The 24,084-nt window shown below is 30.3% G+C and overlaps 2 protein-coding genes and 1 long non-coding RNA gene across 4 annotated transcripts in view; 2 read left to right on the forward strand and 1 right to left on the reverse strand.

Moving 5' to 3' along the window:
• Window positions 1-4,182: 4,182 nt before the first annotated feature.
• On the forward strand, window positions 4,183-10,101 carry LOC106685991 (intraflagellar transport protein 74 homolog). The gene has a single exon (XM_014429051.2). It carries the CDS (start codon window positions 4,303-4,305, stop codon window positions 6,118-6,120), a length of 1,818 nt encoding a protein of 605 aa, XP_014284537.1. The 5' UTR covers window positions 4,183-4,302; the 3' UTR covers window positions 6,121-10,101.
• A 783-nt stretch (window positions 10,102-10,884) lies between these two features.
• On the reverse strand, window positions 10,885-19,610 carry LOC106685992 (activator of 90 kDa heat shock protein ATPase homolog 1). Its single transcript, XM_014429052.2, has 9 exons — window positions 19,497-19,610; window positions 19,097-19,184; window positions 16,357-16,633; window positions 15,073-15,193; window positions 13,791-13,888; window positions 12,331-12,471; window positions 11,939-12,040; window positions 11,516-11,652; window positions 10,885-11,081 (listed from the first exon to the last, which is right to left on the reverse strand). Exons 2-9 carry the CDS (start codon window positions 19,174-19,176, stop codon window positions 10,997-10,999), a joined length of 1,041 nt encoding a protein of 346 aa, XP_014284538.1. The 5' UTR covers window positions 19,177-19,184; window positions 19,497-19,610; the 3' UTR covers window positions 10,885-10,996.
• Window positions 19,611-19,825: 215 nt separating this feature from the next.
• The window catches only part of LOC136796270 (uncharacterized), a 10,718-nt gene continuing 6,459 nt past the window's right edge, over window positions 19,826-24,084 (forward strand). Inside the window, exons 1-2 of one of the 2 annotated variants that reach the window (XR_010843972.1) lie at window positions 19,826-20,143; window positions 21,604-21,867. This is a non-coding gene — a long non-coding RNA (uncharacterized lncRNA). Of the gene's footprint in view, window positions 20,144-21,274; window positions 21,464-21,603; window positions 21,868-24,084 lie in introns of those variants that run through there. The other variant, XR_010843971.1, reaches the window with a different exon arrangement.

The raw sequence follows: 24,084 nt of genomic DNA on the forward strand, positions 1-24,084 counted from the left end.
TGGTGTGAATATTTGACTGCATACTGCTATACTTATTTTTTCTGTATTATGTTGCTCTTTTTCTTTAACTATTTTAATTTTTGATATTATAGGCTCTGTAATTACTATTATTATAGTTTCTTTCATTTAAAGCAATTAATTTGAAGATATTCAATTTTGGTATCCTTTTGATCTCAGACTTACAATAGTAATATAACATTTTTTTTTTCAAACAAGAAAACAAATTACTTAAAGTCTTTCAATTACTAATACATTAAATCTTTTCCGTGGTACTTGTACTAACAGTAGATTTTTTTTGTCTTATGTCCGGGCGTTCTTAAAGTCAGATAAAAAGAGCAGTCTGTCTAAACGGTTGACACCCAATTTTGATCTGAATGTTACTGAATTACTAAAAGTCAATGCTAATTAACCGAATTCGAACTTATACCGTTTTTGTCCGGAATGTAATGCAATTGTCGTGGTAAAACAAACCAGGCTACTGCAGTCATACAGTATACTCAAGTGTCATCAACATTTTACCTGAGACGATATATCGGAACTATATTGGGAGGGGCAAAGGAAGCACGCGCTCCAGGCGGCGGAATTCGAGGGCGCCAAATTTTGAGTTACATTTTATTTGTTAATGGTATAAGATGATGAGATTAATTTCGAAATATAAATCGTATCCCAGCATAAATATTCACCTTGCTTATTTCTACAATTTTTCGAATTTAGACTTTGTTTTTTAAGTGCCATGACAGTTGCACTTTGTCTGTCTTTCGAGGGTACTGTTAATTTTCTAACCTTCTCTAGAAAAGATTTTCTAACGTAACTCTGGAATGGGATACTTTTGTTCACAGATGTTTATAGTAAATGAGATTTAAAGAGATTTGATATTTGGGACTTGATTGATCTCACGCGTTCTGAAGGATAAAATCTTCAAAAACCGCAAGGATTTTTTTAAGATTGTTGGCAATTTGCGTACAAATGGTGCAGGAAAATCTAATGAACGTAATAAGTTTAGAATTAAATTTCTCGGAAGAATTCGTCATCACAATTCGAGTAATTTGACTAAAATTGCTCGATGAGTAAAATGTCTCAATTGAGATGACAGATCCTTACGGGAAAACAAATCCGTAAACGATTGTTATTCAGGGGGAGTTCCCCCCCCCTGAAATTTGGGCAGATTTAGTTGATCTCGATTTTTACTACTAATACGAAATTATGACCAAGTTTTACCAAGGTCAAATTTTATTTCTTTTTTCATCTATTTTTCCTTTGGCAGGAGCTAAATTATTATGAATAATTCACAGCACGAACTGCAACGGTTGTAGACAATTTAGTACGCTCCTTATACTGTGGGCTGAAAATAAATGTTTGCCGTCACTAAATAGTTTTTGTGTACCTCCTTTAACTTCAAATATTTGCTATTAAAATGAAACTTGTTTCAAATTCCCAGGACAAGTCAGCAAATGTAGCGGACTGGTGGCGTTTCATATTATTTGGTGCTGATTCAATCATGTATTCTTTGGATTTTCCAGTAATTCTAAATTTTCTTTTTATTAGTTTATGGTTCAAATAAGTACGCACATCAGTGCTCGTCAAATCATAACAAATGCGTAATATACTTTTGTTTGCAACGTACCTTTTTGAATATGACTAACAGTTTTCCCATTGGGATACAATGGAAGCGTGTCATATCTTATCTCAATATCAAATCAGATGATAATCTAAATATAGCCTCACAATGTTCTCGGCGTCCCCTGACTGCAAACAATAAAAGTCCCCCAGCCTGCCGCTTGATTAAATAATATTTTGAGAATGGGACGGAAATGCTCATCAGTTTGTCATTTTTTTTATCAAACAATTGATGTTTGTAGGTATTATAATATATAGATTATATTATGTAAGAGCTGCAAGGTGCAAAAGTGGTATTTGTCAAAACTTTGAGTTTTGAGATATTTAACATTTTGAAGGAAGTTCTATAAAATGTTTTGTAAATAATAACAGTATTCTCTGTTAAACTTAGTAAGACATATGCCTATACAAAAATTTAAAAGCATTTGTAGTTAATTGATTCAATAATTAGTTGATTAATTATTTTTAATGACAATGAATTGTGATAAGAACAGTATGACTTACTCTACTTTTGCCCTCAACACCTCGTTTACTTAGTAGTTAGGTATAATTTTATCAAGTATTCATGCTTAACAGATATATTTAAAATCGACGTTAAGTCAAAATAAACAAATGGCTTGTTCAAGTTCATTCCCATTATGAATTATGAATAAATATCTACAATTCGATAATACCATAGGACTGTAAAGACGTGATATTAGAGTGAATACAGTTTATATTCAATAGTAAAATCAATAGATAAAAGAAAAAATAATCAATAGATTAAAGACGTTATTCTCTTATTTAAATATCACATTTAGTGGTCATTTCAAGGATAATAAATAACACTAGAACATGAAGAAAAAACGGTACTTTATTTAAAACAAAAAATAGGTCTAATCACTGTTAGCATCATGTCATAACCGTGGGCTTAGCCAGGATTTACTTCAAGGTTTGGCACAAGTAGGAAAATCACCTGTTAATGGAAGCAATTTCGTTGTTAACGATTGTTTATCCCTTAGTACCTGTTTTTAAATAATGGGATGTCCTGAATCAGAAGCGTCGTCGGCCAATTTTGAAATGTAAACTTTAAACTCGGATTTTTTTTTTCACTACACGGTATGAGCGAGCCATGGGTGAACACATGTCCGAAATGCCACCCTCTGGCTATGAATATTCCCCATGATTCCTATTTATTCTTCGACGTTCGTGAACTATAATCGCGAGTGGGTTTTGTTTTTTCGATGACCTGAAAATTCTTTCGTTTCATCCTCTCGAAATTCTTGTGAGAGCAGAAGGGTCATAGTTGGCCTGAATTTTAAGACACAGAAAAAAACAAAACATAAAATGGCATTATAGACTCGAACTCCAAAGCAGAGTTAGTTATAAAAAATATCTTTTATTTTCCTATTATTTTTAAAAACTAATTTTTTTTTTTAAATGTGACGTGATTATTTTATTTATTTATTATTATTATCATTATTTATATATTTTTTCATGTAAAAAGTTTTATTATGTTCGTTTTCTTTATCCTTCTGTTTGTATATATTTAGAGAGAGATATAATATATTTTTAAGTACTTTTTTTCGTTTATTTGTTTTATTTTAGCATGAATGTGATCAATCATCACTATTACCAATTGCCCAACAACTTTGTGGCAGATTGTTATATCCATAAATAAAGTTTTGAATTGAATAAAAATTTGTTTTTTGTTTTAAACCTGCATTATTTATTTATTTGCTTAATTTTTAGGTGCCGTATACAACTACAGGGTTAGAGACACCGTATTCTGGATTTCGTGGTTACATTTCTTGGTACAGGTTGTTCTCTCTTGGGAACTTAAACAAATTATTCCAATTTTCTGGCAGTAAGGCTTGACGTTGTCCCCGGAGGCCGAACGACGTTCTTGATGATTCCAGCCGCGAACAGTGTTCCAGGGTATGCTCCACCGTCAGTGTACATTTACAACTATAACATATCGGTGAAAGATTTCTTTCAAGAAGGTGCTTGTGTGTTAATCTTGTATGTCCGATCCTGAGTCGCGTTATGATGCATTGTTCACGGTGATTTTTGATGATCGGCGGTAGAGGTTGAGTATCACCAAGTATTGTCTTCATTGTATTTGTTTCAGGTACCTTGGACCAAAAACTGGGGACCCACAGGAAATTTACTTTTTTATGTAATTTTTTTATTAAAGTTATGATGGAAAAAACAATGGGGTTGTGCGAAATTTGAAAATTTTGAATAGCCTTGAGGCTCGAGTATGAATCACTACAGATCACAATGGAGGAGCCGTTTACTTCATGTGCTAGCGTTAATGACAAATGGATTGCACATAGCAAACCTACTTTAGAGTTAGAGACTTTGAGTGTGTACTAGAATATGCAAAAATTAAATTTTTGTTTCTGAAGATGGCATGAGAGCTCACGTAGAAAATATTTAAAATGAGTGAAATATTCTTTAAATTTAACAAAATTACTTTCACCTCTAATAAATTTCTTATATCATAAAATAAAATTCCCCTTCCTGCCCTCTCTTTTTAATAAATACTCTGAATGTTAGTATTAGTTTACATATGTTTTTTTTAACCTGAATAGGTTATTAGACTTTGTTTTCCAAAAAAGTAATCTGAAGGTTAATTAAAAAAAATTGATATAAGTTTACCTTCATTTCATATATCAGAAATATTTACTGTTTTTTCTATCTATGAGTCTAGAAGGTCAAGAAAGTAGAAGAAGTAATAGCAGAACCAGAAGACTTAGTCCTTCATCAATAATGAGTGAGGAAGATACCAGTAATCCCGGTCTCATCCAGTGCTTGGGTACTGATGGTCTCCGGCCGCCTCGCACTGCAGTGATCAGGACTAAAACAAGGTGCATAAATACTAACCAAACAACGGGATTGAAACTTACTGAGCAATGTATAAAAAACCTATCGATGATGTCTTCAGTAAGACAGCAATTGGTTACTCGAAAAGAGTGCATGAAAATGGGAAGCGCAAGACCAATTCCTAGCAGAGGACTCAGAGACGGAAATTCGCATGGCATTAGACATTTTCAAGGTTTAATTCATTCAAAAATAAGGGATCTTGCTTTAGAAATAGAAAAATTACACTGGGCTAGTAATGATGCACAACAAGAATACATTAACTCACTAACATATGAAACCAAAGCCAAAGAATTGGCCTCAGAAATTACAAACTTTCAGGAAACTTTGGCTGACTTGAATTTGGCTTTCGATTATGTAAACAGAATTGGAGACATTAAAGAGCTTGAGCAGGAGGTGCGGGAATTAGAAGAACTTAACGTTTCCGAGAGAAGAAGAATTGAAGGCATTTTTGATGAAAGGAAAGTTAAAGAACAATTTATTCATCAAATAGATTATAATGAACGATTTAAAAAAATTATAAATAATTCACATCCTGATAAACCAGAAGGTAAAGAACAATATGTTTATTTGAATAATAGACTATCTGAAAGTTTAAAAGCTGTTGAATTTTGGGAAAAACAAATTAAGCGATACAAAGAAGTTAAAGATATGATAACCCAAAAACTAAAAACCAAATTACCTTTTATAGATGATATAATTTCCCAAGAAAAAAAAATGTTAAGTCTAAAAAGGAAGTGCAATGAAAATTCTACTTTGAGGCTTAATGTGGAGCGGGAAATAATTTTAGAAACTGTTAAGCAAGATAAATCAGAAATAACAGGAATGGAGTGTAATCTGAAGAGCTTAACTAATCAAATCAATAATTTACAGGAAGTTATCGATTATTTAAAATCATCAGAAGATGAAATATCTTGCACAAAAGAAACAATTGATGTTTATTTATCAAGCTTTGACACCAAGAAAAATGATGAAATAAAAGAATTAAATTTACTGAATCTAGAGATACTGCGTTATTTATCTGACCTAGAGATTAAATTCTCTTTGATACCCACTGCAAATGATTACTTAAATTTACACGAGAATAAAACAGGCGAAGCAGAATTTTCTGATTCAATAGATTTTAAAAAAGAACACCATAAAACATTTAATTACTTGAAAAAGATTGAGTTAATGGAATTTTATCACACCAAGTATTGTAAACACATAGATGAAAAATCTGTGGAATTAAAAGATGATTTGAAAGAATATAATAGACAAACAAAAATGAATGATAAGTATAAAACTCAAGAAAACATGTTAACAAAACAAATATTGCAATTAGAAGAAGATACAACAATTAATTTAGATGAACAACAGAAGGCTGAAGCACAGCTAAAAACAGTAGAAAAGGAGATTTCGGAAAATGAGAAGCACAAACAACTTGTTACTTTGGAAACAAAATGCAGTTGTCTAGAAGAAGACATAATGTCGATGAACCAAACCATTAATGAAATGAAAACTACAACGACTCACTTTTTAGACATTAGAGCTAAAACTATAAATTTGATGGGGTTAATCAATTCAGAACTTATAAATCATTATGAGCAGGAGGACAGGTTCTTAAACCATTGTTCCACCAAAGTCTTGTTCAAGTAATATTGATCATGAAATGTATTTTTAATATCATAACATATTTTAAATGAATTAATACAATTGCTCAAAAGCAACCTACATACATGAAGTGGATTCTGAGGGATTTAATGATGTATTTACTTGCTAAAAACATTCAGCTGACATCAAAACATCAGTTGCGGTAACAATAAAGCAGTTTTAATAATAATTAGCTGTCGCTTTAATAATAATTCTTCATAAAATGTGTACTGCCGAATAGAGGGGCCACAGATCACCGGTAGGGGGATTATCGTATTAGACAAAGGTTGGCCTTTTTGTTTTATAGTTTCAGGGTATATTTTAATGGTTGGGAATCCTGCTCTAGGGCCGGTTTTAATCATCTTCCTTTCCCTTCCCCTAAAAACAATATTTAACCTTTACTTTATTACTTAATCATACTTCCATTTTTTAAATTCATTGTTAAAATTATTAAAGCTTTGATCATAAATATTCTATTGATATAACAAAAATGAACCCGAACAGGGGACTATATTGTACACACAATACTTCATCATAAGTTTTCTATAGATATAACTTGGGTATGAATACGTAGTAGGGGCTCCAAAGTAACCGCAATGCAGATTACAAAAACCTACTGACTGCTTTTGTTATCTGTATAGTTTCAGTAAGAAATGTGAGTAATTATGTAGCAGGGGGTTGGGTTTAGTTCACCAAACTTTCAGTGCAAACAATCGAGATGCAACTTTTTATAGAGGTAACCAAGAAAATGACCTACTGTTCTACCTGTACCAAATCACCTGGTTTCACAATAGAATTAGATATACTGCAGGGTCAATCTACAAACTACGTACGATCGCCGAGTTTTAAGGGTATGCGCCTTAAATCTTCGTAGGATGGGAATTACATTCGTTAAGTATTCGCTTACGGTCGTGTAGAGGATGGCAAGTCCTATAAAAATATCTAGTCCTTGTAGGACATTAACCACTATCCCTAAGGTATTCGCCAACAGGAGATTCATCGTAGCTTCCAAAATGGAGACAAATGTTGAGAAATATTTAGTTTCGGTACAGAAAATTGAAATTTCGTAAGGGGGAAACCCTTTAAAATATATCTTGGCAACGGATTGAGATAGGAAGGTAAATGAGGTTGATGGCTCTGAACTACCTTCTAGTTAAAACTAAATCCTAATGAACAATGAATGAGGATCATAAAATATTTATGAACTAATGAACAAAACTGAAACTAATTAACAATATAAGCATCATAAAATATTTGATTGGTTCTTTAACTTCATTTAATAAAGACAGTACATGTTTGTTCTTTTAAGATTATAAAATTCAAATTATTATTTTATGTAATTACCATTTTTTCTACTTACGGAATTATCAGAACCTTTAGTTTATCTTTATACAAGTTGCTGAACTTTGCTTCCAAATCTTGGAGCATTGTAGTAATTTTTGTATAACAAGGATTGTTATTAGTCTTTATCATGGGTAATTCTTTTTAAAAATTTTGTTCATTGTTTTTTCATGCTCATTAGAAAACTGAAAGTTTTTTTTATGATTCCTTGTACAAGTTGAATTCAACATAGCTAAGGAATAAGTTAACATAAATGATTTAAACAAGACAACTATGTTTTGGAGACCTAATTTAGATTTTTATTAAAATATGGAAAAAATTTATAAATAAGTTTTACTATTTAATTTTTCCAATTGGTTTTCTTTATATGTTTAGGAATTTGTCCAGATTTAAATGCAGGCATTGTAAAGATTTAGATAAAGGTGTGTTTACTGAATTAATGAAAATGATTTATTTGTGGTTTACATTACGAATGAAAATGATTTATATAATATGATTAATGCGTCACTATGTATAAATTATGACTTCAGACTTGCTTGGATTAATTATTAATTTAAATTCTTACTAATAATTGTCAAGATATTTCGGTGTGACTAGTTCGCTATTTTTTCTGTTAATTCATCAGCATATAAGGACCATATTACTTTGAGGTGAGTTAGAAAGACGAATAGGGCGAGTTAAATGTAATTGCCGATTAACAGAAACCTAAATATAATGAATCACTAAGAGAAAAAGAGACACTGGTAGGCGTTAAAATGCAATTCGATTCCTGATATTTTATTAGCAAATAACCCCGCACTGGACCACGGCGATCTTTCTGCATCTCAACAATATAAGGGACTAAAGATCTATTGCTAATAAAATTCATGGAACCGAAATGTATCATACAGAGTAGGGTTATTATCTTCAAAATAACCGAAATGCAGATTACAAAAATCAACTGACTGCATCTATTATTTGAATAATAAATAACAGAGACTGTATATATTTGTTAATTTTTAAAAATTAAAACCAACTATCTTCAAGTAAAATTTTATACAGGACGTTCTGTCTCCCCACAACACATGATGTTTCAGGAGAGATTAGTTTACCAAAAAGTAGTTGAAATTCATCAACCTCATTCACCTTCCTAAGCCCTTGTCAAGATATATTTTAAAGGGTTTCCTAAGAAAACTACCTTTATCCTCATACGAAATTTCAAATTTCTGTGCTGAAACTAAATATTTCTCAACTTTCGTCTCCATTTTGAAAGCTACAATGAATTTATTGTGGGGGAATACTTTTACCAGACATGCCATCCTCTACACGACCATAAACGAATACTTTAGGAATGTAGTTTCCATCCTAGGAGGATTTAAGGTGCATACCCTTAAAACTCCATAATCCTACATGGTTTGTAGATTGACCCTTCAGTATGTATGATTCTATTGTCAAACAGCCTCTGTACCTCGCTTTCTTGGTCACACCTTTAAAAAATTGTGTATCAACAATGGATGAAAAAATGAGGGTGAAGTTGGTTGCACTGAAATTTTGGTTAACTACCCCTCTCTCTCTATAATTACTGACATTTCTTACTGGAACATCCTATGATGTTTATTATACAGATAATTAAAGCAGTCAATATTTTTCTGTATTGTAATTATTTTGAATCCTCTACTCTGTATTCATACCTAAATTGTATCTAAAGAAAACCGATGAAAAAGTATAGGCCCCGCTTCGGATTAATTTTTAAGTTATAGCAATAGGAAATTTATGATTAAAGCTTTAGTAACTTTAACAATGACTTTAAAAATGGAGGCATAACTAAGTAATAAATTAAAGGATATTAATTTAAGGGAAAAGTAGAAGCAGAGGGTGAATAAAACAATCCTTAAGACAGAACTCCCCACCACCAAACATATATCCTTTAAATGAAACAACACAAAAAAAAATAACTACAATGGTCTAATACCATGTGTCTGCGTCCCACCAGAGGATTATTATTAAAACTGTTTTATTTTTACCTTAACTCATGTTTTAATATTAGCTGAAATGTTTTAACTGTTAAATACAATATTAAAATGCCATATAATAAACTTTAAGTATGTATGTAGGCTGCTTTAAGCTACAATTATTTTTTGAGCTCATAAAACACTATTTTGGTTGTTTCCTTTTTGCTTATTTGTGTTCCATTTCATAGCTGATGTATTTTTGTTTTTATATATATAGACATTGACCAATAAATTCAATTGACAGAACAACATAGGTATTTGAAAAAAAAAAATTAAATTTCTTTTGTATTTATTGCAAACATAAATTAAGCTCCACACTTGTCCAGTAACAAATAAAGATCAGTAATGTAAAAAAATTTTTATTCCAAAGGAATGATAAAATCATAATTGTGTTTTGTCATTTAATTTTTAAAAATTAAATAAATACTTCGAGCAATACAACAAAACAATTTGCACAACAAACATTTTTAAGTAGTTATAGCCTACCAATAAATGATCACAGGAAAGACTAACATTTTAGTATCAATAAAAAATAAAATGTTTTTACTAAGTATAAAAAATTCACTTTTTCACAGAAAAAAGAGAAAGGTATCATTGAAAAACCAGACAAATTAAGAATAACATCTGAATAAATTTATACATAGGAATATACAATTTAAAGAACAAAGAGTGTTTTATTTTAATTTTAGTTTTTTTATTATTATAGGTAATATAATTTTTAAATTATAATTAAATTATTCCCATACCAATACATAGCATTTTTGAAACGATCAAAGAGTTCGATTTTGTAAAAAAATATGTAAACATAAGAAACCATGCACAACTTTAAACTGAAAGAGGTTTTAACAACTGGTTGTTAGCAGAACTATAAATCGTGATATTAGTCAGTAACAGTGCATTTCTTAGACAAAATTAATGAAAATATGGAACATAAATTATCTAACATTGATTACTAATAATAAAACATACTATTAACAAATATGTATTAGATAAATGATAGATATGCTTGCATTTTCATTGCTGTATACAAACTCAATAATTACAAAACAAGACCAATATTTACTTTAAGAACATATTTCAGGAAGCTACAATCAAAATGAGCGATAAAAGAGAATTTGTCTGGTTTCATGCATGACACAACTAATATATATTAAAATATTGAGTACTAAAATCACGGCCATATTCCTACTATAAATAATAAAATCTAACATATAATGGAACATTTACAACAGATTGGCTTGATATAAATCATCCCATGATTTTTATTTAAGGAAATTCATTAACTATGTGTTTAAAAACAAACTTTAATTAAAGAACGACAATCTTATAAAAGTGTTAAAGCCCTGTTAAATAAAAATGTAGTAAGAACAGCACATAGGGAACTAAATCCACAAACATACTGATAAAATATAAAAATTTCCTTTTATAGATGTAAACATAGTTTAAAAATGCTCTATTGAATGAATATAAGGACTCCGAATAATAAGTTTGAAACATCCAGTGACCAGGATGATCATCGTGAATAATAAATAGAAAATGTTCAACGGAGATCACATGAAGTATCCCCAACCAAACGTTCTCTTGATAGCATCCCAGTAATACCGGCTCCAGTTTTCTTTCGTACCATCCATCTCACTGAAACAGAAACCATTTGAAGTTTTTCAGTAATTAGCACAAGAAAACAAAAGAATTATACTAGATAATACAGTAGCTAATACTAATACTACTAGGAAAGAAAATAATATTAATACTATAGGTTATAGTATTAATATTATTTTCTTTCCTAGTAGCTAATACTAATACTACTAGGAAAGAAAATAATATTAATACTATAGGTTATAGTAGCCAGCAAAAGTGAATTTATTTTTACTAAGTATTTTATTAAACTTATAATTATTTCTCATTTAGACACGTATATGTTTAATATTATAAAAATGAATTGAGTATTAGTGCAAAATACCATTTTTTTTTTATTTACAAATTAGGGTTTGATTTTCAATTAGTGATATGAATTATATAAATAATAACATAATAAACAAACAGTGGATAAGTTATCAAAAATGACTTACGTTTGAGGAACACCTGTTTGAGATACTTTTACTAAGGTATGATCGTCTTGTTGATCAATAATAATGGAGACAGTAGAATAGTGACCCTGAGGCCAAGCTTTCACCCTCCACCTCTGTGTAATCTTTTTATTAGGAACCTATAGAAAATATATTTATTTAAAACTATATCATTAAAACACACACACACACACACAAAAAAAAAAAAAAGGAAAGGATTTATTGTCATTTAAGTCATCATTTAGGATGTCATTAAAAATATTGATAATAAAAAATAAATGTTGCTTGATTTAATTGTAGAATTTTCTAGAGGTACCAGATACCTTTAAGATGACAAAAAGAGAAAAGTATAGTACAAATATGATATATTTTCAAATCAAAACTATCAAAGTAAGACAGAAAATAAGAAAAATCTGAATTAATTACCAGTTCAGTAAATTCACCAGATATGTTTCCTCCAAACAATTCAAATTTTCCCCCTTCTTTGGCTTCAACCTTGGCAGGACTATTTGTAAATGCAGATACCATCTAAAAAATATAAATAAATAAAAAGGAATTAATTATAAGATAATCGAACATCAATTCTTAATTCAATTCAAATAAAAATACAAAACTATTTTAATGTTTATCTTTAAATTATTAATAAGATAGGATCACTAAATCTAATATCTGTAATATCAAAACTAATTGATCAATAACTGATTAATTAAATCTAGGAAAGCATTTTATCAACAACTAGTGAAATCAGGAAAAAATATGCTACCAGGGCAGCAGCAGCGGTTACTAAAAGTTATTTACAAAAATGACATATATATAACCTCTGGAGTAGTCATCGCTCGATAAAAATCTTCTCCTCGACATTGGAATGTTTGATTAATTTTAAGGCTGGTTGTTTCTATTTTCTTTTTGCTATTGTCATTGGGTGATGATATCCTGTTATTAGATTGAGTCACATTCATCTGGAAAAAGAAGAAGAAATAATGAATTAATAATACTTCTGGAATGAGTATCTAGTATAAGACAATGGCACTTATTGTTGGTAAATTAGAATTGCAAGTATAAATTTAGAAAATTCTGATAAATCAAAAGGCATTTTGATTAATTTAAATTTTGGGTTAGCTGGGATTCTAGTTAAACCTTTTACAGCCAAAGTAGTCTACACAACTTCTAACTATCTTAGATCTTTCTGCCCCCCCCCAATTTACTCCATCTAGGTCAAAGGATGGGTACTTTCCTTTATTCAGCCAACTGATAAAGATTCAAGTCTTTCAAAGGATATCATTCAAACTACCTTGGTTATATAAATCGTCCTACTAAACAACTTTGAGCTATGTCCCAACCCCATCCAATTTAAACTCCTTGTTACCTTAAATTATGATACCGACTCATTTTTCTTAAGTAGTGTTTTCAGGTTGTCTAGCAAGCAGTGACTGAAGAGCTGTGTAGGAAAGGTACACAGGTCAAGATTACAAAAATGTTCTCTATCTATATTGTAACAGGAAAGGATTATATGGAAGGAATCCATGTAATTGTAGAAAGAAGCGAAAAGTAAAAGTAGTTTTAGTTCAAAATAAACAACTGGGATTAACTCAAGAGTTAGCTACTGATAATTTCAAAGTATGTGGTTCAACTAACCAAGTAGAGTTCGTAGGCATCTTATTTCACACGACTGGTTCTAGGAAGAGACAGGATGCAGTCCACTTTAATTTTTTTTTACTCATGGGATCAGGAAAAAAATTCACATTAACAAAGAATTCGAAAGAACAAAATTGGCTTTCGTAGTCTTTACTTTGATATTAATAAGATAACAATATGTAAATTTCAATTAAAGAACAGTTTTATTAGTTTTGAAAAAAAATCCTTTTTATAATTTCTTTCTTACCTACATAATATTTATTTATCAACATTTTGAGGCGATTCCTTGGTTCACTATCATCTATTAATAGTGAAAATAAAATATGGATAAATAGTATTATGTAACTACTGGACAGATTATTCATCCTGAATATGGGGGAGAGCCCCGAAACATTTATAAAGAAATTATAAGGTTTTTTTTCTCACAAAAACTTAAACACAAAATATAAGGTTAAACCTTCTATTTGAAAAACATTGTATAAGTTTCATTAGGTTTATTACATTATATATATATTTTATATAATGTGTAATGATTTTCAATATATTTACATACACACATAACTCATAATATAATTTTAGTAAATAATGATAATAAAACACTTAATTCCAAACATTCAACAGAGGATTCAAAACTTTTACAAACCTTGGTTGAAAATCCACTGCTAAGGTTTGAAATTTGTTGTGCATCTTTAGCTTGTTCACTATCGTCTTTTCTGGGTAAGATCATTCCCTTAGGAAACTCTAGAAGAGAAACAAGTAATTATTAAATTCTAGCTACTACTAAGAGGAAAGAACTTTCATAGAAAAACCAAACACAATTAAGTAAGCAAGTTTCTTAATATATGGGGGAGGGAAGGTTACTAATCAAATCTTTTTAACCTTAAACAAAAACTTAAAAATTAATGAATAGTGAGTATATATAGAACAAAGATATAAATACCTTAATATGAAAAGGATGGCTAATTTTGAATGATTATCAGTCGACCATATGGAGTTATTTGTAGGAAGATAGTTTGGGAATGGGTCAAAAAAGGTACTAAAAATTGCAGAAAGAACTATTAGTAACTAACCATTTGCCCTCTCCCTCTTCTCTCTATCATTCAGGATTTCGCCCTAAAGAAGCGTAGTAAAGCGGGGCAAAACATTGTTACTAATAAAATGTTCATTCTTAATGATCGTAATTGCACACAAGATTTCAAAGCTATTATAGGTGACATTAAAAAGTATTATGATCCCTAAGTTCATTGTCTCTTTTAATTTAATGAATGTTAGGTTTTTGTTATAGTGAATTATCATTTTCCATCATTAAGTTTCTCCATTTAAGCTCTCAGCTACCAAAGAAAATATGTTTTTTCAGAAATTTATCTGCTGCCATATAAACAAATTATCCATATTTGAAGATGGTCCAGTTGGAGGTCAAAAAAGGTTCACAAAATAGCAGAAAGAACTATATTAGTAACTAACATTTTTCCTTCCCCTTTTCTCTATCAGTCAGGATTCAGCCCTGATGAACCAGTCAGTAAAGATACCTGAATGTCAGCCTAACAAGGGAGAATGAGTAGTGAGCAATACGAAAACACAGCCTAATATACTCACTAAGAGGAGGTACTTATGTCAGAGCTAAGTAAACCACAGAATCTTTCCTCCAACCTTGGCTTTTGTCCTAATAGAGCCTACCATTGTTTGTTGAGAGAAAACTAGGACTTATTGGTATTTATATCAGAGCTATACCCACTACACTATTACACCCTATTCCTTAAAAGTATTATAAAGAACAAATACTTTATTAGTTGATCCCTATAAGAGGAAAAATGAATGTTTTACAGGTTGTCAGAAAAGAGTTTAAAATAAAAAAAAATTCAATTAATAAATAAAATAATAATAATAAATAAAAAACAGAATAAACTTAAAAACTTAATACAAACCTTCCTTTAATAAGGTTATATACAAGCCTAATTTTTCTCTAACTTCTTTACTTCCTTGATGATGCAAATATTCTTTAATAATCTCTCCTTCATTAGTAGATTCTTTTAAAGTAACTAATATCTATAACACACAAAAGATACATAATTAGTTTATGTAAATTTATAAGGTAAAACAGCTTCTAATATCCACATAATTTTATAGAAAATCAAGAAAACCAAATTAATATTTTATTTTATCACATTTTTTATCTAAGGAATAACAATAAGACATAAGAAACCAAACAATCAATGTAAATAAAATGCCAGAAAAAAGCAAACAAAGAGAAGTTAGCACCATATTTAGACCCATTTTGAGATGTTTTTAGCACAAATATCGGTAAGAATAATATCTTTAGATCATGTCTAAGGACTCTTCACACAAATAACTTTTTTAAGGCCATATATTTTACAAGATTTTTAATAAAAATAAAAATCTTCACATATCAATTTTTATTTCAAAGTCCCTGTGCTCCCTGGTTTCATTCACCCATATAACATTTGAATTATTCATATCTGTTTAATATACAAGAGGTTTATCAGCAAAAAGTAAGTGCATCTGATTAACAGAATATCATTTGAAATTTATGAGGAAAATCAAAAGGACAAATCACTTTCAATTTCTATTAATAAAAAGCTTTTTATAAACCTAGAATATTTTTAACTATTTACAGGAAACTTACAGTACTTCAGTGTAAATAATATTTTTAGTTCTTTTTCTCTATTGCTTTATATTAAGATGATCCAATAAAATTAGCATAGCAAATCTGCTTTCACAGGTATGAAGTTTTATTAATTTGTTGAAATGTAAAAAGCCCTCAGTAAACCACTTCAACCCCCATACATCACACACAACTAAAGCCACTAATATGCAACCACCACGCACAATAAAAGATTCAAGGTTACTACCACACACTACACACATCAATTTCTAATTATGGTGTCTTGTTTTCAGTTATTTCTGAGCCTATAGAAAAAAAATTAAAAAGTTTTTAGTGGAGGTCAGGCCTATACTAAGTTGTTATTATGTCATTCTGCATAAGTGAGTTTTTAATTTTCTTGCAGCTGGAGCTTGTTCTGTAAACTAATAGAAAAAAATAAGAAGAGAGGGAAGGGTTGGAGTCGATAAAGGTGGAAACCTTTACCTTACAACAATTACTTGTGATTTGGCTAAGAGGGGCATGATTACAGTATCCATAAGTGCTTGTTAATGATGGTTATTAAACAACTGTATCACAGAAAGTTTACCTCAATTTCAGAAAGATCATTTTCTTCACTGAGATTAGGTATCTTAATTTTTCCCTCATGTTCTCCTGTACCACCTTTCAATCTGCCTTGCCATACCAGAGACATATCCCAATCATAAAAGAATATAAGTTTTCCTTTACGATTATTGACAACAGCTTCACCTTCAATTTTTTCCATCTCAGTTATTTTAACATCCGCAACATCAGATTCAAGTTTAAGGTCAACTAAAAGTTCTTTCAGTTTATCTTTTGACCATCCATTAGCATTTTTTTCAGTCCTGAAAATGAATATGTTTAAAAATAATTTCAGGCATTTTAAGATCTAACAAGTAATTGTCTAAATAATAATAACGGCATAATACTAGATATATTAGAGCTATATATGAAGGAGCATTAAGAAAGGAGGAGTATGCCACTATAATGGAGAATATCATGAAATTTAGAAACTTGTTCTGAGTATCTTTCATCAATTTTATATTCATTTTTCTTAAATGTCTTCAAGTTTAAAATTCTGAATAAAAATTTAAATTAAAAAATTTGGTGTGGTGCATGGATCACACAACTTTCATTTACCAACCTACTAAAGTCCACAAGTTTTTTGTAGGTCAGTGAGCTTGTGTTAATGTAATTGCTATTTTTGTGATTTTCGACTGAGAAGACGAAAATTAAAAATTTTTCTGTTGCTATAAAGAATCATATTTTGTGGTTTCTTAAAATGGGAATAACAAATAAAAATTCTGTTCCTGTTAAGAATAAAACAGTTTAACAAAAGATATCGAAGCAGTTATACGATCGAAAAGGACTGTGCAGTCTCAGTATTTCCCGTTCAAATTCAATTTTTGTATTTTTCCTGTTTTCTCCTTTAGTTATCCATAAAATTCATTAATACTTTTTATTTAGACATAACATATAATTGTGGACACTAAGAACAGTTTATTTTTTCAAATAAACAAAATTCTTTACAGGAAGATTTTTTTAAAATTCAGCATTTAAGGGTGTTAGTATATTTGAATGAGGGTAAAAATGTATCTGATATTAAATACTACTTAATCGTTCATTAATTCACTGAGTTTAATCAAAACGATTAGAGCCGTTTTGGAAAAAATTGAATAAGTCGCATTCCCGGGAGGTTGATTTTAATGGAAAAGTCACTATCACATCGCAGGTATATACCCTCCTTAAAACATAATTTCATTTTGGCATGACTTTTTATTTTTGAGCTAGGCTGTTTATAGACACACAGAGACCATTTTGTTATGAGAATAGGTTTTTTGGACTCAAGTGACCTCAAAAGGTGAAAATCTGTCGGAAACACAATGAATTTTTTTTTTACAATCACAATACGTTCTCTTACTATATATATATGTATCAAACAGATCAGTGAAAGTACAAATTCTTTCAAGTTTCATCAGATTTTGAACACATTTAAAAATCATAAAATTGAAATTGATTTTTATAACATGAAAGTTTTGGATCTGAATACATTAAACAATGTAGAAAAGGCTTACTATCATAGGTAATTTTAGTCCTAGAATAGTAAGGGAAAATTCTATAAAATTTTGTGAAATAATTGCGGATGTCAACACTAGGTTAATTTAATCCCTAGCCTTATGATGTAACTTCCTAGGGTTATGTGTCAACCACAACAATTGGTATGGCCATCTTCGACACATCTTACTGACCTATGGTCTGGTCCATACATCACATCTCAGATACGACTTGATTACATATGGCCCAGTAGACTTATCACTCCATTTAAAGTTAATAGGTTTACCTTAACAAGTTAATAATACATATTTCATCATTTATTTATTTTTACATAATGTTTCAAATATAATATTTATCATCTGTGCTAATACTAATCCAATTTGAATGTTTTTGTTTAAATAAACTTTATTATCTTTTGAATAAATACATATATATTTGAACATGAAACGGCAAAAAAGTAACAGAAAGGATAGATGAAATACTTAATACATTAAAAAAAGTTACTGATATCAATTCATGTTGTGTGCATAATGATTTAAATTTTAATATAATATATACGATACTATCACTTAGTACATTGGAAAATACTAGTAGTAACTCTAATTCTTTTTAATATATCTTAATATTATAATAGTTTATTAAAAACTACCCATGATTCGTAAGATAAGTAATTATCACATCAGTTACTTTTAAAACAAAGTACTGATATATTTATAAATATTAAAATTAATAAATATGTAATCCTATAGAATCAATAGATTAGAATAATATGTTTGGTCCACTATTGGATAATAAAAATTGATTTTTACAATGGATTTAAATGGCTAAGTCAGAAATTAAGGTGATTAGGAAAAACTGCAATCTGAAATTAGGTTATTCCTCTTACAGACAATTTCAGACATATAAAGAAAAAAATTTTCCTAACAACTTAATCACTTTTGATAAGTATAACGTAAGTAATAGTCTCAGCAATATGAAAAAGATATGGTTTTGAATACAATAACTTTCACTCAATAGGTCTACACCTACTACAGAAGTGTAACCTCCCAATTATTCATTAGAACTAATAAATCATTAACATTAAACTAAAATTATACAACCTTTTCTAGGATGTTCATTCCATAAGAGAAATTATTTATAGGATGATCAAAGATAATAAAACAATGCATAACCGTTTGATAATATAGTATATTCTTATTGCAATGGAAAATAGGATCGCTCTAGGAAATAAATTAACTTGTATTGAAACATACCAATGCCAATTATTAACATTAGTTGCATCAGGTCTTTCTTCAACAATCCACCTAGGATCACCTTCGCCCCAACGAGCCATTTAAATATCTAGAAAAAAAAATTAAATACTAAGGATATTGAATTATATTAATCTACTTTTAATTGTTACAATATACCAACTACATTTTTTTTTTTTTAAATTGTAAGTCATTGTTTTACTAAAGATTATTGCATAATCTTATTTTATTGAAATGTAAAGAAGCAGTTTAGATAAATATAAGATATTAAGTATGAAATATATATAAAATCCACCAGCAATTTATGTTATTGAATAAATAAAGAAATTTCAATCTATAATAGTACACAGCTTGTTAGAACTTAAATGAATGATAAAAACTACATTTAAAAAATTGAACTTACTTGAAGTATAAAATCCTTAGCTCAACAAAACCCAGCGATCACAATAATCTTCTATACCACCAGGCCTGAAGATCTGGAACCTTCTAGAACTCCCTTAACATAGCCGCCAATGATAACTAAAACAAGGAGGTTCGTTGAAACGTTTTAGTTCTGTTCTAAACCAAAATCCCAATTTAATTTATGAAGGTTACCTTTGTTGCGACATAAACTGTATGATTTCTGGAGGTAGTTTATTCATGCTTGTTAACGGTTATTGAGATAGGCTTATCTATAAAAGAACAAAAATGAAAGTGAGGTTAAATTAATAATGGATAAAATTATGGCTATATGATTCTGATATGACAGCTGATTAATAATGTTCATAATATTTCTTAATTATTATTATTATTACAAGATTTTTACACAATCATTTATATATTATCCTCAAATAGACAAAACCTCAATAGGACTTCCCACATTGCTGATTGTATCTCGCATAAGAACTGTGCAACATTGTGTGATCCAACGTTGGAGTGTTTGTGGTCTTCCGCTTAAGTGTGGGCTTGTAAGTTTCTGTAAACGTGTTTTCAACTTTGAATGTGTACAAATGGGTCGACCAGAAGGTTCGCCATCTTAATATTGGGCAACATCTTCAATGGATGCTGGAGGTAAGACGTAAGAGATTATTTAGATCCTCCAGTGTGTTTGACATGTCAAGGATATGGCCACTTCATTGCCAGCTGCAAAAAAGACTTAGCATACAGGTACTGTGGCCGTAATGGGTAAAGGCAATGTATTACACGGCAAGGAAACTTAAGGAGCCGCCGGACTGCAAAAACTGCGTAGCAATAGGAAAACCATCGAAAGAAAGGAAACACACTGTTTATATGTATATATAAAGATGTTTGATTATTATCAATAATTTCCCTGAGGGCAAAGAAACCGAGGAATTGAAAGGCCAAGTAGGGATAACGAAAAACAAAGCTCTACAAGAGGCGCATAGGCAGTATTGCTATGATATTAATATCTTCAGGATCTTGATAAACTCGTTTATTTCTTAAAGAACGTCTCCGAGGATGCAGCTTCGCAAAATTTGGTCACTTTATAGCTGCTTCTTTGTTGAATCCTAGGCCAGTAGTTCTCTAGTAGAAGGCGATTGACTTTTATGTCAATTTTTATTGAAGGGGGAACTTATTATTACGTCATCGCATAATCATATTCCGGGGTAGTTATATATATGCCGTCTTTACAGAGATTCTGCAACATTTAAAAAACTAGTGTGTCGAAAGTTGGCGTATGTATCTAGTTATTTTTTGTGATAGTTTTTATGTCATTGTTCAGTGCAGCTTTGAAATGAGTGAAATAAAGTTGTCCGATACCGGCTTACTGCACTGTAATAGACAGTGCATACTGCTATGGCCATAGCCAGGTATAGTTCAACTGCTCATGCCCAAATACAATAATCAGCATTGTGCGGAATTAAACAACTGTGACCTAATTAAATCAGTAATAATGTTGATAACAATTCCAATTAATTGTTTTGTAACGATTCTTTTTGTTGTGTAACTATTGTAAACTGATGTTACTTGGGTGAAGTTTTTTGAATTATTAAAATTATTACAGCTTTAATTAGACCATAACTATTATATTATAAAATATAGTAACCAAAAACATTCTGCAGTGAAGAGAACATGAAGAGAAGTATTGAACTTAAAATTGAATAAAATATAAATGATTAATATTATAGGATTGAAATTTATGTAATCAAAACATAAAAATTATTAGTGGTATATAGATTTTCTCACTTTCAATTGTGTTCATTCACTCTATTTATATGGCCAAATATAGCAATCACAAAGCATTGGAGGTTACGTAAAAGAATAGATACCACTGATTCACTAACCAATCAATACCTGTATCTCTAAATGATAATGACTATGTAGCTGAAATCATAAATGGTGGATGTCCACATGTATACGTCCAATCAGGTAGGGTTTCGGAAAATTACTCTGTGTGTTTTAAAAAAAATTAATTATAAATTCTAAAATAAAATTTAATAACTCTAAAATTACACACTACCTGGATCATTATAGCCACTCATTTAAAAGATAATCAAATTCTCTTCTAGGACTGCAAAGCGGTTTCGTTGGGACCAAGAATTGGTTTCGGTAAGTTCGCGAAAAACGAACGCATATTTATAAATGACACAACCCTATCCTGATGTAGCAAAGATGGCTCTAAGAGTTCTGATTCTATTTGCAACCACCTAAGAGCATGAGCTTTTTCTGTATTACTTACTATTCAAACACAGAATCTCGAATTAGATTGTACGCTACAAATGATATGGGAGTTACCCTGGTCAAAACAAAACCAAACAGAAGAACTAGTTCAGGTACATCTTCAATCTCTTTATAATTGTTATATAATTTTAACGTTTCTTTTTTTTTTTACCCTCCTTTATTATCAATGAGGCAAATACAATACGTACACTTAGCTTAACAAATACGTATACAATTGAACTGAGATCCAAGACATTGGAAAGTATAATAACTCAACGGTATATGGTAAAATAAATTTACATTAATTGGAAATAAGAATATGGAACTATCGAGATGGTTATGTTAGATAAGATGTTTCTGACTCCAATTAAAGATGTGAAATACTCTGTACTACAAATCATATAGGTTAGGTAGCAGATTTGGAGATGAATGAACAGGATGAGTTTTATGGGACCAAGTCGTAAATCCATGAAGGATGGAAACTTCACTCTGTAAGGAACAAGCCTAGCGGTTGTGAAGGGGGTCGTAAGTCCTGCGGGAACTAGTCCTAGATCCTTACGAAAGGAGTAAAAGGTATAGAATAGACGAGGCGACCAGCAGGTATTAGCGTGAAATAAGAACACATCAGATGTGGCAAAAATTATTGGAAGAATATTCTCATCATTTAAACGTGTTTATTTGCTATTTCCCTAGAGGTACCGATGTTGTTTTTTTTTCGATCCCTCTAAACAGAAATAAACAAGAAATAATAAAAATAAAGTATTTCGTGAGAAACATAATTCAATGAGGGTACTTCCTATTTCTAGCATGGGTATTGGAAGGTCCAAAAGAGACTCTTATTTGTTGGTTGAGATGGTTGTTCTGTAAGAACTCTGCTTTTATTCGCTGAAGGTGAGGGGCCTACGCTAGTTGTACTCCATGAGGTGCCGATGTTTTTTATTTCTCACCCAACGTTTATTTATTTGTAAAACTAATACAATAACACAATATAGACATATTGCAACAGTTATAACCTTGTCTTGCCCTACAGCATTTTGAGAAGAAAGGCAGTGAAATCCTGATGGTTTTTTTTCCCGATCCCTCTATTACAGAAAAAACAATAAATTAGTGAATGCTTTATTATGCGAAGAAAGGAATAAATCGTGTTGAATATTACCTTTTACTACCTTTGGTATTTTAAGGTTATCTGTTATATTTATTTATTAATTGTGAAATGTCCATTTTTAATGTTCCTATTATTAAAGAAAGAATCCGGAAGTGAGGGGCCTCCTCATAGCCTGATGGTTTTTTTTTTTTTTCCGTACCCTCTAAAACAGAAATAAAAAGTGAATTAGTAAGTGCATTACTGTGTAAAAAGAAAAGTAATTCGTGTTATGTCTTACCTTTTACTACCTTTGGTATTTTAAGGTTACCTGTTATATTTAATTTTACATATGAGCTATCCATTCAAGGAGCTATTTTGAGTCCGGAGGTGAGGGGCCTCCTCGTGTTGTATCGCATATAAGATAAAAAAAAAACATTAATTAATAAAGACTATAGATAATGGTGAAATAATAAGAGAAACAGTCAGAAATCAAAAGAAGTGTGAGGGTATAGCCTGATGTTTTTTTTTTTTTTTTTTTTGTTTTTTTTCTTACCTCCTGTTTTATTTATTTAAAACTAATACAATTATATATCAACTTAAATCTAAGGATAATATATACACATATTTACATTTTATCTTGTTTTGCCTTATGGCATTATAAGATGTTACATACTTGGTCCGCTGAAGGCGGTTTTACACGAGTGGCTGTATTGCCAGGGGCTAACAAGGAATGGGGAGGGGCCATTCCGACTGGTAGGATAGTCTGATGGTTTTTTTTTTTTTTTTTTTTTTTTTTCTTACCTCCTAAAATTTTTAATGAGATGTAGATAGTTGACCGTAGATTAATGTTTGAAGAAGTTTATCGGGGGGTGCGGTCAGCAAAGAACAACATAAATAAACAAAACAATATTTATTTATGTTGTTCTTTGCTGACCGCACCCCCCGATAAACTTCTTCAAGCTCCTAAAATTTTATTTATATCAACATTTACAAATATATAGAACTTACAACTAAGGATTATATATACAAGTATTTACATTATATCTTCTTTTGCCTTGTGGCATAATAGTCTGATGGTTTTTTTTTTTTTTTTTTTTCCTTACCTCCTAAAATTTTATTAGTATTAAACATTTACAAATATATAGTACTTACAACTAAGGAATTATATATACAATTATTTACAATATATCTTCTTTTGCCTTGTGGCATTATAAGATGTGGAAGCTGGGTCCGCTGAAGGCGGTTT

The sequence above is a fragment of the Halyomorpha halys genome, unplaced genomic scaffold (assembly GCF_000696795.3).
Source record: "Halyomorpha halys isolate HHAL.00 unplaced genomic scaffold, Hhal_1.1 Scaffold764.1, whole genome shotgun sequence".
Lineage (NCBI taxonomy): Eukaryota > Metazoa > Arthropoda > Insecta > Hemiptera > Pentatomidae > Halyomorpha > Halyomorpha halys.